The following is a 12,114-nucleotide window of genomic DNA, read 5'->3' as shown; positions in this document are numbered from 1 at the left end:
ATACTTGATAGAAAGTATATACGTCAATTATATAATGCAAAATTTAAAATAACAATAATCAGGATCTTTTAGAGAGTGATGTCAGCGAAGTATGAAACTAAATCCCGACAGCGCTCATGTAAGCCATTACTGGGAGTACATACTCCTGTTTAGCATTTTGCTTTATTTTATCATCACACAACTTATATTCATTCCGGATGAGAGCATTGCCACGAACCTAAAGGTAATACCGCTGGAGATTATCAGTTTATTGGATGATGACTTGCATAGATCATCGAGCGTTGTAAACTATGCTTATGTTCAATATGCAACTGATTTTGAATACTTAAACTTGGCAATAATTAATTTCATTGTCTTAAGGAAGGCACTTACTAAAATTCCAAGTTTGGTGGTACTATTTAATAAAGAGTTACAAGAGGACAAAAATCGGTTTGAGCTCCTCAAAAACCTTACTTTGCAATATCATATTTCATTAAAGCCTGTCTCCATTATTGAAAGTCACAATGCCGAAAGTCTGACATGGTCTAAGTCGTTCACAAAACTCCATATATTCAATGAAGTGAGTTATGACCGCATTGTATATTTCGATGCAGATTCGATGCTTCTAAATACGCAATGGAACGATAACATAGAATCTAATCTTCCTGAAAATCTAGATGAACTATTTAATATACCCGATGTAATAGATATAGCTTTACCACAAGCCTATTGGCTAACAAAGCATACCAAAGCTTCCAGAAAAATCAATTCTTCAGACACACAAGAACAAGAGTATCAAGAAAAGATAAAATCATTAGTCAATGATGTTTCGAAATCTTTCAATGATAGCTTGATTTTTGAAAAGCTCCCACCATTAGTACTCAAGAATCATAAGTTGAATCATAGACATAATTTTTTTGCAACTCATATTATGGTGCTTAAACCTTCCAGCAAAACATTCAAGGAGTTAAAAGGCTACGTACACAATCCTTGGCTTTGGTCATTTTACAAGAGACAATCATTAAGGAGCAACACTGATTATGATATGGAGATTTTGAACAAATTTATTGACGATTCCTTGCAAGAAAATGAAGATTTTAAAGTTGGAATATTACCTCATAAAGTCTACGGCGTATTAACAGGGGAATTTAGAGAACTTCTGCATGAAGCGTTTTTGTCTGAACCCCAATTTCTACCGTTTGTTACAAGTGAATTAAATGATCAGTGGCTGCCTTCTGAAATTATACGAAACGTAAAATTGATTCATTTTTCCGATTCTCCTATACCCAAGCCATGGGAAGGCATAAATAAAATTGATTTTTATAATTCCTTGAGGATATATTGCAATGACAAAGATTTTGATGAGGTTGTATATAATTCAGAATTCCCCACACAATGGAAACCAAGACTTACCACAGATTGTGATAGTGTGAATTTTTGGAACTGGGTTATGAAAGAACAACAAAAGTTACAGAATGAATTCTGGATGGTGTAATATTTACGACAGTGTTAAATGTTACTGAAGGATTTATTTGCAAAACGTATTTCAAGACAGACCAACATTTTTACAAGGGTATCATATTTTCATAATTATATGTTTTTACTTAATTCATACTCTCATATATTCATTAGATAAAATAGATATTAAATGCGAAACCCATTGTCGACTTTTTCTATAAAGCTACCTATATCATAAGCTCTATCATCGGCGTGTTTATTTTTCTGTAATCCATCAAACAAGGAGTTGTTATCATCGCTTTCATCTGAAGTGTACAGTATAGCAAAGCTAACGTCACTTCTATCGGTACCCAAATCAATATTTGGGATAAGTTTCATAAATGCTTCGACATGAGTAGATTTATGATGCATGAATTCACGGCTTACTGAGGAATGCAAAAGATTTGTTAGTTCCGCTTCTGATAAAAGGGTTCTATTACTTGTAATCAAGGATTTGAACCCCTTATATAAATTATAATTTGTTTCCTTTAGAGTCGGGTGAATTTCGATGGATGATTCTAATAATGATTTCAAACCAGAAGTTGATTGGTTTATTTCCAAATTTCTAGCGAAATAATCCAATTTATGCGATATATTGATTAAATAGTCAATCGAATCCAAGCTGAGAACGATCATCGGTCTTTGAGCCCTATGCATGTCGCTTTGTCCATCGTCATTGAGATTCTTTTCAACAATTTTTAAATAATCATTAATCCGTTTTAGAGGTGAGTTACGTAATTTGTTAATACCTTCGTTGGCTGAGTTCACAAAATATTCTTCGTTTGATCCAGTCAATTCAGAAACCTTATTAACACAAGACAATAGTGACAAATTTGGCAGTGGTTGATACCTTGTAGTTATACCTACCGCGTTTAAGCTATTCTGTATACCCATGTATATATTCTTTAATTCAGGCAAGCTGGTATACATCAACGTGGATTTTGTTAAAGACCTATAGCTTTCAAATTCTTCCAAAATTTCAATCAATATTTTGAATTTTATTTTTATTGTTGCAAATCTATCAAGTGCCTTTTCTAAATTATATCTGAAACTTCCATCCATGCAGTTATAAGCGTTAGAAAACATTGTAAAAAATTCATCTAAAGAATCGATAAGATAGTCGATAGAAAAATCGTTAAAGTAATATGAGTTTCTAATAATCTTTGAAATCATCATGTTAGTCCGATTACATAAAAATAAGGATTTATTTTCATATTTTTTTTTCTGTCTAACACAGTCAACTATCGTTTCAATAAATCTATCAAAGAAAACTTTATTCTTATCTGTATCCAAGGCATCCATATTGGGAACATGGACACATGGTTCCTGTGGTTTTTCGGACAAAGTATTTTCAAGAATATCTTTCTCTAATTCAGATATTTTATCATTTTCCGTGTTGATGTGTGTTGAAAAGTCAAACTTAGAGTCCAATTGAAATACTTTAAACCATTCCAAAACGTATGTCACGATACACTTTTCTTCAGGAACAAACAAAGAAAAATCTTCTGAATCTGCCAACTGCGGTATGCCCAAGGTTTTCGCTACTTCAAAAACCTTGTTCATGTTCTGTAGCCTTTTAGAATAAGGCTCTATAGGTATTTCTATTGGTAAGTAGTAGTCCAAAATACCAAGAAATATCAAATCTGGTCTATTTATCTCCAACGACCAGTCTCTATCAAAATTGGTTACCTGGTTTAGACCCTTCTTACGAACAATTAAATTCACCCACTCCAAAAGAATCTGCTTCACCTTGACAAATGAAGTTCCATCACTTGAACTTGGCATGGAATTAGTAGTAGTGAAAACAAAAATCGACCATATAAGTCCCAAGATAAGTTTGAGATTTCCCTCGATTATATTATCAGCACTAATATTGCAGATATTGATTTTTAGCACAACTTGAACGAACTGAAGAAAGTCATTAACGTTTTCGTATTTCTGGAGCTTAAAGGTTGGCTTCTTGTATACTGGGTGCAAACAGTATAACTTAGCGTGGGGATTCTTATCCGCTATCTCCTCAACTATTTTATTGATTAGTTTGACTAATACTAAACCATCCAGCAAATCTTGACGTAAGTCTGTAATTTCTTCTTCTATCTTGGAATTTATCCATCTCGTCATGGTTTTATGCTGTAAAGCAATCCAGTCGTGAGATCCTTGAAGATTAGTTGTTTGCAGCATCTCATACTATTCAACAAAATCTGATCTAAAAATTGGTTTTAGATTTAATTCCAATAAAATACCCGATTTTAAAATATTACCTTATCCTTTTATATAAGGGCTTGATACGTCCCTAAAACGGTAAATTTATACGATGTCTCAAGTACGGAGATTTGATGCGCCAATTTGCCGATAGCTAATTAAATGTTTCAAAAGCGCGTTTCAGTATCCTTTATTTAGGTGGTACGGGGCGTACAACTAGCAACAATTAAATATAAGGTGCATTAATGTTACATATTATTAAATAATTGGTATGACTACAAATGAAAAAGATAATCTAGAAGATTTAAAACCATCTTCTAAATAGTGTTGCCAAGTAGATTACGCAATATTCCAAAATTATTCTCAGGAATTAGCTTTAGATAAGTCAAGTATACAAGATAACAATAATGTAGCAACTAGAAGCTTAATTAAGTCTTCAACTTGAAAAAAGGATGGTCCATAGCCTCCTTAGCAGTAGGCCTTAATTGGTGATCGTAGGTTAACAATTTATCAATAAAATCAACTACTTCTTCGGATATTAAATGTTGGTTTTCAGAATTGATGAATTGGGTCCATGGCTTTCTAGGATAGTTACCTAGAATGTTGTCATATTCGTCACTCAATTTTATGCCGTATTTATTAACGTAGTTCAATAGATCCTTTGTACCCAAGACTTTTGCTATTTGCACTAGTTGGTCGTTATTAGAATCGCCTCTGAAAAATGGCTCCTTCTTAAAGATTATTGCAGCGAGCATACAGCCAACAGACCACAAGTCTAAAGAATAATCGTATTGCTGTAAGTTGACCAATAGTTCTGGTCCTTTGTGGTATCTTGACGCAACTCTTACGTTGTAGTCCATACCCGAATGGTAGAATTCCGCTAAACCCCAGTCGATTAATCTTAATTTCTTGGTTAAGGGATCAATCATGATGTTTTGTGGTTTTACATCACGATGGATTATACCCATCGAATGTGAATAGTCCAAAGCTATCAAGAGTTGTGTGAAATAATACTGGATGTCAGATATCGTAAATTTAGGGTACAAGACACGGAAATCAACGTTATTCACTTTTTCAAAAATTAATGCCGGTATCTTTGACAGTTCATCTCTGACAATATCAAGCAATCCTATAACATTAGGGCCCCCCGTCAAATTTTTTAAAATTTTAACTTCACGATATATCTTCTTCATCTTTACCGGCTTTAATACTTTTATAACGCATGGTTCGTCATTGTAAATATTGATTCCTTGAAAGACTTCTGAGTATTTACCTCTACCTATTTTACTGATAATTTCGTAGTTCTTAATTTGACCCCATTCTATTTTATGAGTTTCATAATCCCAATATTCAGCCGGTCTAGTACTATTGGCATCAGCATAAACTCTCGCTACTGAGTAGACTCTTGTATTTACACTCATGGATGTTTGGGTACAAAAATCACCTAATTTTATTATGTATTCCAGGAGTATTTACTAGAGTACTAAATTGTTGTTGACTGATCATCAACAGTGGAAATTGAAGATAATGCTCATCGCCAAAAACTGCGAGCATTTGTGTAATCAATATTGGATTGACTCTTCCTACAGTATACATACATATATGATGGTATAAACCTCCTATAATATGCATATATGGAACACTATATCGATAGTTACGGATAATAACAAAATAGATGATATTCAGATATGGAGCAATACAGAAAATGATAGCAAATTAAGTGCCAACGCGTTAAGGCATAATGAAAGTTTCAATGTCATTAGTTACATCAATTATGATTTGATACCCATTTACTTACTTATCAGCAAACCTCTAAGAATATATTCAAACGATGAAAAGACAACAGAATTTTTTAAAAGGGAACTAGTGCAACTTTCTGTAAAACACGGGCAGATAGGACTAATGATAAAGAATGAAATTGACGAAAACCTATATCTAGCGCTATTTGTGGATAGTGATGCAGGTGATCTACAGATAAAATGTCTTGTCATCGATTTTAGTATACTAGAAAAAATACACCAAGTGATAGAAAGCGACAATAGCCAAATAGATGCAAGTTCATTTATAAATTTGGATAGTTCCAATGTGATTCCGAAGTCTTCAAACACAAGTATTTTCGATAAAGTGTTATCTAGCAAGGGACGAAAGATGAAATCAAACCTATTTATTATGCCCGGAACCTCGATGTCGAAGCGACCTGCAACCCAATTGTCATCTTCGGCGTTGACAACTAATGATCAAATAACTCAGGCAGTTAATAAAGTCATATTATCGGGTCTAAGAATAAGAGGGTTGAACTTGAATAGTTCCAGTCTGTCCACCAACGAAAAGATTGCCATAAGGGAAGTGTATAAGATGACGTACAAGTCAACCATGTTTTCCTTACGAAAATTTAATTATGGGTTCAATCAAGAGCTACTGAAATCTAGCAAAAATGGCCATGTGGAGTTAAATGACATTCAGGATATAGTTGAAAAGCTTCTACAAGTATTTGTTGATATTGAAGATCTAGCATCATCGAACTCTACTCCCAAACCCTTTCAATAGTTAATGTTGTTATTATTAGAAGTATATACATGAGAGACGAAATAATAACTATATTATAAATCAGCTACACTAATTTCAGATGATTGAGCAAAATCAGATGATTTCTTGTTGGAAGCAGTCTCTAATTGCTTAGTTAATTCGCTTTTACGAACATTTCTTCTAGCAGAGCTCTCTTGTCCCACATGATCCAATAAAATAGATTTATTTTCAAGTAAATAACCCCTTTTCTCAGGGTTCGAGTAGTATCCGATGTCTCTTCTATGAGTTGGTCTAGCCTGAAGCGGTAAATAACCTTTTCTCAAATAAAAGTAATCAGGATCTACATGAGCCTTCAAGCCAAGCTTGGAATGGTAGACAGCAGTAAATTTTTGGCCAAGATTCTCAACAGCTCTTATAGCAGGGATAGATGCCTTGGATGCTTCAATGCTCAAGGGAACATTATAGTCTTCCTTTCCACTAGCTAATATTTTAGCGCCATCTTTCAAAGTACCACTAATTATGCCACAGTCTTTCATAACTTTTATAGTTAAAGTTTCGCCCGCATTTAAAGGAATTCTGCCTGTATTCCAGAAATCTTGAATTCTTTCCAAATTAATATCATGATAGATTTTTCTATGTGGTCTCTTGAAACCAATAATTGGGAATCTCTTGTAAAACGGGGTTTGACCACCTTCATACCACCTAGGAACTTTACCTCTAGCTTTTTGACCTTTCTGACCTCTTCCCGAAGTTTTACCCTTTCCTGAAGCTGGACCTCTACCAAGTCTTTTATATTGCGATACAGCTCCTTCGAATGGTTCTAATTTCCCTAAGTATGAAATATTACGGAAACTAGTAAGTAAGCTCGACCCTGAAAAAGCCTTGAGTTTGAATGACAGGCCTATATTGAACATTTCCTATCTGCTTTTACCAATCAGCTTATACTTATATTCTGAAAAATTCATACCTTCAACAAATAAATTTTGAAAAATGATCGAGAAACTGGTCGTGTATAATTGAAAGTTTTCAAGTTTGTGGAATATATTGATTTAGCGACATTTATTTAATCAAATTCAAGCCTTTATGGCCAAGTTGGTAAGGCACCTCACTAGTAATGAGGAGATCGTCAGTTCGAATCTGGCTGAAGGCATTTCTTAATTTTTTTTGTAAGCATTATTTTTGAATTATTGAATTATACGGAATTCTCTTCTAACTTAATAAAAGGTGAATATTGTTCTAAGGTTTTTTTTTTTTGGTAAATAACATTGTAAGGTAATCTTCCATTGAGGTAATCGAAGTCACAATGAGCTCTAATAATAACGAAAATGATGATTTGAAGGAAATATGGTCATTATTCCAGGACAGTCCTGAAGAAATTCAACAGAAGCGCCAACAAATAACAAAGGCTATTAATTCAAACAACAAGTCATTTCCAAGTCAAATTTCAATCGTCACAGCTTTTGATGAGTTGTTACTGTGCTTTGCTTTAGGGGGTCAGGTTAAAAATTATTACAGGTACGGTTCGTATTCAACATGCGCAGAACAGAGGGAGAAAGTTTGGTTTGCTTTGAAGAATGGGACATTTTCAAGTAACTTAACCGAAGAAATTGACTATGATACTAGTCCCAAAGAATTAGAAAAAAGACAAAACGTACAAGCATTTTTTAAGAGAAGATTATTGGAAGAGAAGGCTAAAGGAAGTTCAGAAGACATATGGGATGCTAGAGAAAAACCACTAAACCAACCATTCAAGGAGTATAAGTAAGTCATATCCAGCATTTCATGTACATAGCGCCTCGAGTTATTTTCACTACCTTTTGTATATTTATTTAGACTATAAAATGTATAAGTACATTATTACATCACAACTAATGCAGAGATGATGTATGAAAGAGATGAATTAATTTGAATAAATAGTCAAAGTAAGAGGAATAAGAATGCCGGAAGAAATGATTAATAAGTACAGAAATTCTAAAACTTTTTACTATTCCATCTTTCCCATTTTACATTATAACACAACTTTTCTTTTCTGGTTCATTATCATTAGCACCTTTTGGTTTAGCATTAAGAGCACATCTAGCAGCCTCAGAGAAAGCTTCATTAACACCTCTATTCTTTTTAGCAGAACATTCTAAGTATCTCAAAGCACCAACTTTCTTAGCGACAGCCAAACCTTCTTCGTAGCTGATTAACCGTTTCTGTTGTTGGTATGGGTTTGAAGAAGACTGAGAATATGGGTTGAACGATTCATCTTCTGCGCCTCCTATATTTCCACCAGTTTGATCGACGTCAGTATCTTCGTTATTTCTCAAATCACATTTTAAAGCCACCAAAACCAATTTGACACCTTCGCAATGGTCCGCAATTTCGCCAACCCATTTCGATTGAACATTTTCTAACGAGTCTGGAGAATCTATAGAGAAGCATAGCATGATGCAATGGGTATCTGAGTACGAAAGTGATCTTAATCTGTCAAATTCTTCTTGTCCAGCCGTATCCCACAAGGATAATTGCACCGATTGGCCATCTATGAAAATATCATGCACGTAGTTTTCAAACACAGTTGGTTCATAAACTTGAGGAAAATACCCTCTTGTGAAAACATTTAACAATGAAGTCTTACCACATGCACCATCACCTAGAATTACTATTTTACGTTGAACTGATGCGTTAGTACCAAATTACACTTGTCATTAAATTTTCAACTTCATCCAATTTCTCAAAACTAATATTAGATGCTGAAACCAAATACACATTCGATACATATAATACATACTCGTATTTTGACCACCGCCACAGAGAGGCATTATGAATTATACAATATACTAAATTAAAAATCTAATCACTTATCAACCCATTCTGAGGCTGAACAACATAAACACACTCAAGACACATTTCAGTGTATTGCGTGCACCAACCACAAGTATTTTGCTAACAAGGCCTACAGTGTAGTACATGCTAAATTCTTCTGGAAAACGATGGTACTTGATGACCTTTTTCGCTTATGCTTTCTCGATTAGAGTTATGATAAATTGTAAGATTTTAGCAGAACGTTTTACCATCCAATTCTTGTGATGGTTATTGCTTGTAGATTTACAGAATCGAAACTGATAATTCGCAGCAGCTTCTAGACGAGTACAGAAGAGAAAGTCTTGTTTAATTCTTCAAGGCATTTATTCGTGTATATAATTAAGCTACTCTTAAATTCAATGTAATAACTTTTATTTTTATGTTGTGACAAGCTTGTTGCAGTATTAATGGGTATCTACAACATAGCTGATGCCACTCTCTATAGCATTAGGCGACTTGTTTACCTTAAGTAACTTGCTTATTCATTGTCAATTAAATCCTCAAGGTACATACTTGGAATGGCCTTTCTGTTATTCTTTCCGGGAGTATTCAATTGTTGTTGTTGTTGCGATTGTTGAGAATGTGCTTGTTGCAGTTGTGCATGACTGTTAAGCGAGTAATCACTGTTGTTAGTCTCGTTGTTGATGTACAAACTGGGTACCAATTGTGAGTGTCTATTAGTTGCAGGTGAAGGGTTTACCAAATTGCTGGTTGAACCTCCAAATAATGAGTTAGTAGAGCCTCCAAAGTGCCCTGATTTTGTACGATTGTGCGACATGACTTCTGCAGTGGGCGAAATGAACATCTTAGTCAAATCGTGCTTCGAAGTAGCAGCAGCTGTTTCTGAAGCATATATAGTCGATGTATCACCGATTTGAGAGCCACTGGCGCCGTTAAATCCGCCGAGGTGTTGTCTGCTAGCATGATGAGATAATAATGGCAATTTGGCCACAGATTCGGTATTATATGTAGATGAAGTAGTAAGGGCATGTCCACCATATGCTGTACTGTTGTTATTTTGATACTTTTCGTACATTTCCTTATCTCCATCCAAAGTTTTCTTTGCTAATCTTGATGCCGTTAATGATCTGATCAAATGGTAAAATATAAAACTCAAGAAAATAGCACCAACAATAGCACCAACGGCTATAAAGACTGTTCCTGAAGGATTGTGTTGTCTTACAATGTATGGGTTATTGCTGTTTGGGGGCACAGTAACTGCCGGAGTTGTATATGAATCCCCATCGGTTAAGGTCGGTAAAGCGTCACCACTACTCATATTTTATTCTGATTTGTCTTAATTTGAAATAATAAACCGGATGTTGTAATATAGCCTTCACTTGAAGAGCTTGTTGACCAATTTTAGTAAAGATATCAGTTGATAATTTCTCTCTTGAAATCAAAACATTTGTAACATTGAGAAATTTTCTTTATTGATTTGAGGCTAATTTTGGAAACTGCCTTGGTCGATTTGGTATTCACGCGACCTTATTGTGTTATCAGTTGATCCACGGATTGAATTGTTGTGGTATTATGAAGAGAAGAAATGTAGGTATTGTGGTAAGTATAACTGCAGTTGTTTTATAAGGGGAATCAAAAACAAAAAGGTTTCAAAAAAAAAATTAATCAAAGGGTAGTTTTTTTGCAATTAAGTAGATGAGATATAATATTGCAAATTTAGTAATTTTACAAAACTAAATAGTATTCTGTATAACGACACGGTCGCATATGACTTGATGTTATAACTTACATTGGAATATTCTGTACCTCTCTGAAACATTGCATCTGTAACAAGAATAATAATATTGGAGAGAGATAATTATAACTGCGATATTCATGAGTTTTGTTATGAGGGTCAATGTAAGGAAGTCATCCCGATAATAGAGAAGAAAAACTCAAGAAACCATGCGGAAGAGAGATATTCCACATAAACGTTAAATTATTTTTTTTTGTTTGTAGCAAGAGATTGATTTGTTCTGTACGTAGGTGTATTTTGGGTGCAAAAATGAAAGAAAGAATATCTGCACTATTTTTCAACGCATAATTCATAGAGTAAAAAGTACTTGACTAATCACTATATTTGAGCATCTGACACAGAAGAATAGCATGCAGCAGCTTGAAGTTGAAGACCCCCAATTCATATATCAATATCACTATAATCTCAGCTAAGAACGGCATATAATCCAAGAAGACGAAGTCCAAAGGGAATAGACTCCTCAATAATAAAACTGCATACTCATACATTCCCCCTTCACTATACCATTACTCCAGACTGCCTTGGGCTTGTATCTACTGTACCTATCGTCCCACTAGCTGATCGGTAAACACACGTCCAAACTGATAAAAAATCTATTCTCTAGAGATGGGTGGTATATTTGGTAAATCAGCTCCAAAATGAATATCGATGAACCCTTGACGTCACACGTCCGTCCTGCCACAGATGTTATTCTCACTGTCCGTATAGTGAAATCGTTCCCCTACAGAAATGTCAAGAACCACGTCTTATCGTCGGTGAACTTGAAAGAAACAACCCCATCGGATCTAATCAAGTTGGTTCGCAACACTATAAACACTTCCGGCGGCTTGAGACCATACCGTAACGTCACATATGACACCCTTAAGATCTACACCAAGGCCCACGGCTCCAAGTCCATGCAATTGGTCATAAACTTGGACCACGACGACGACTGGGTTTTGTTCTGCGAAGACGCTTCTAATCTTATCGCAGGAGAAGAAAAGTCTTTGTACGAATTAGGTGTCGAGAACGAAACCGAAATCAGCATGTTCAATTGGTCCGAATACCAGAAGTTCAAGGAAAACCCCGAAGAAAAATGGTAAAGCCTCCAGCAAAGGCTAACCTTATCTACAATTTTCGCTTGATGTGATCATTTTTTAATCATTTTTTCGAGCCAATCTCGATATCTACGTTTATAGCACTGAATACAATAGCATACCAAATGTACATCAAATTTGCACCAATTACCAAATTTATACCAATTACCATCAGAACTGCCTAACAGTATGCGCTACCACCAATAAGTCGCACATCGCACCATAAAT

At 34.8% G+C, this 12,114-nt stretch overlaps 9 protein-coding genes across 9 annotated transcripts; 4 read left to right on the top strand and 5 right to left on the bottom strand.

Moving 5' to 3' along the window:
* Positions 1-91: 91 nt before the first annotated feature.
* AC631_05518 (glucose N-acetyltransferase) lies at positions 92-1,474 on the top strand (the record flags this gene model as incomplete). The annotated part of the gene is made up of 1 exon (XM_015614347.1): positions 92-1,474. The coding sequence occupies one exon, from the start codon at positions 92-94 to the stop codon at positions 1,472-1,474; it is 1,383 nt and encodes a 460-aa protein (XP_015464833.1).
* A 149-nt stretch (positions 1,475-1,623) lies between these two features.
* Positions 1,624-3,597, bottom strand: ABP2 (Abp2p; the record flags this gene model as incomplete). The annotated part of the gene is made up of 1 exon (XM_015614346.1): positions 1,624-3,597. One exon carries the CDS (start codon positions 3,595-3,597, stop codon positions 1,624-1,626), a length of 1,974 nt encoding a protein of 657 aa, XP_015464832.1.
* A 509-nt stretch (positions 3,598-4,106) lies between these two features.
* On the bottom strand, positions 4,107-5,099 carry CKA2 (casein kinase 2 catalytic subunit; the record flags this gene model as incomplete). Its single annotated transcript, XM_015614345.1, has 1 exon — positions 4,107-5,099. The coding sequence occupies one exon, from the start codon at positions 5,097-5,099 to the stop codon at positions 4,107-4,109; it is 993 nt and encodes a 330-aa protein (XP_015464831.1).
* A 205-nt stretch (positions 5,100-5,304) lies between these two features.
* AC631_05515 (uncharacterized protein) lies at positions 5,305-6,225 on the top strand (the record flags this gene model as incomplete). The annotated part of the gene is made up of 1 exon (XM_015614344.1): positions 5,305-6,225. The coding sequence occupies one exon, from the start codon at positions 5,305-5,307 to the stop codon at positions 6,223-6,225; it is 921 nt and encodes a 306-aa protein (XP_015464830.1).
* Positions 6,226-6,278: 53 nt separating this feature from the next.
* MRPL10 (mitochondrial 54S ribosomal protein uL15m) lies at positions 6,279-7,118 on the bottom strand (the record flags this gene model as incomplete). The annotated part of the gene is made up of 1 exon (XM_015614343.1): positions 6,279-7,118. The coding sequence occupies one exon, from the start codon at positions 7,116-7,118 to the stop codon at positions 6,279-6,281; it is 840 nt and encodes a 279-aa protein (XP_015464829.1).
* A 389-nt stretch (positions 7,119-7,507) lies between these two features.
* On the top strand, positions 7,508-7,969 carry AC631_05513 (uncharacterized protein; the record flags this gene model as incomplete). Its single annotated transcript, XM_015614342.1, has 1 exon — positions 7,508-7,969. The coding sequence occupies one exon, from the start codon at positions 7,508-7,510 to the stop codon at positions 7,967-7,969; it is 462 nt and encodes a 153-aa protein (XP_015464828.1).
* Positions 7,970-8,207: 238 nt separating this feature from the next.
* Positions 8,208-8,636, bottom strand: RHO3 (Rho family GTPase; the record flags this gene model as incomplete). Its single annotated transcript, XM_015614341.1, has 1 exon — positions 8,208-8,636. One exon carries the CDS (start codon positions 8,634-8,636, stop codon positions 8,208-8,210), a length of 429 nt encoding a protein of 142 aa, XP_015464827.1.
* Positions 8,637-9,532: 896 nt separating this feature from the next.
* AC631_05511 (uncharacterized protein) lies at positions 9,533-10,333 on the bottom strand (the record flags this gene model as incomplete). Its single annotated transcript, XM_015614340.1, has 1 exon — positions 9,533-10,333. The coding sequence occupies one exon, from the start codon at positions 10,331-10,333 to the stop codon at positions 9,533-9,535; it is 801 nt and encodes a 266-aa protein (XP_015464826.1).
* A 1,115-nt stretch (positions 10,334-11,448) lies between these two features.
* On the top strand, positions 11,449-11,892 carry AC631_05510 (uncharacterized protein; the record flags this gene model as incomplete). The annotated part of the gene is made up of 1 exon (XM_015614339.1): positions 11,449-11,892. The coding sequence occupies one exon, from the start codon at positions 11,449-11,451 to the stop codon at positions 11,890-11,892; it is 444 nt and encodes a 147-aa protein (XP_015464825.1).
* Positions 11,893-12,114: the final 222 nt, after the last annotated feature.

Source organism: Debaryomyces fabryi, assembly GCF_001447935.2.
Source record: "Debaryomyces fabryi strain CBS 789 chromosome Unknown contig00221, whole genome shotgun sequence".
Taxonomy (NCBI): Eukaryota; Fungi; Ascomycota; class Pichiomycetes; order Serinales; family Debaryomycetaceae; genus Debaryomyces; species Debaryomyces fabryi.
Note: the sequence above shows the minus strand (reverse complement) of the source record. Positions and strands in the feature narration are given on the sequence as shown.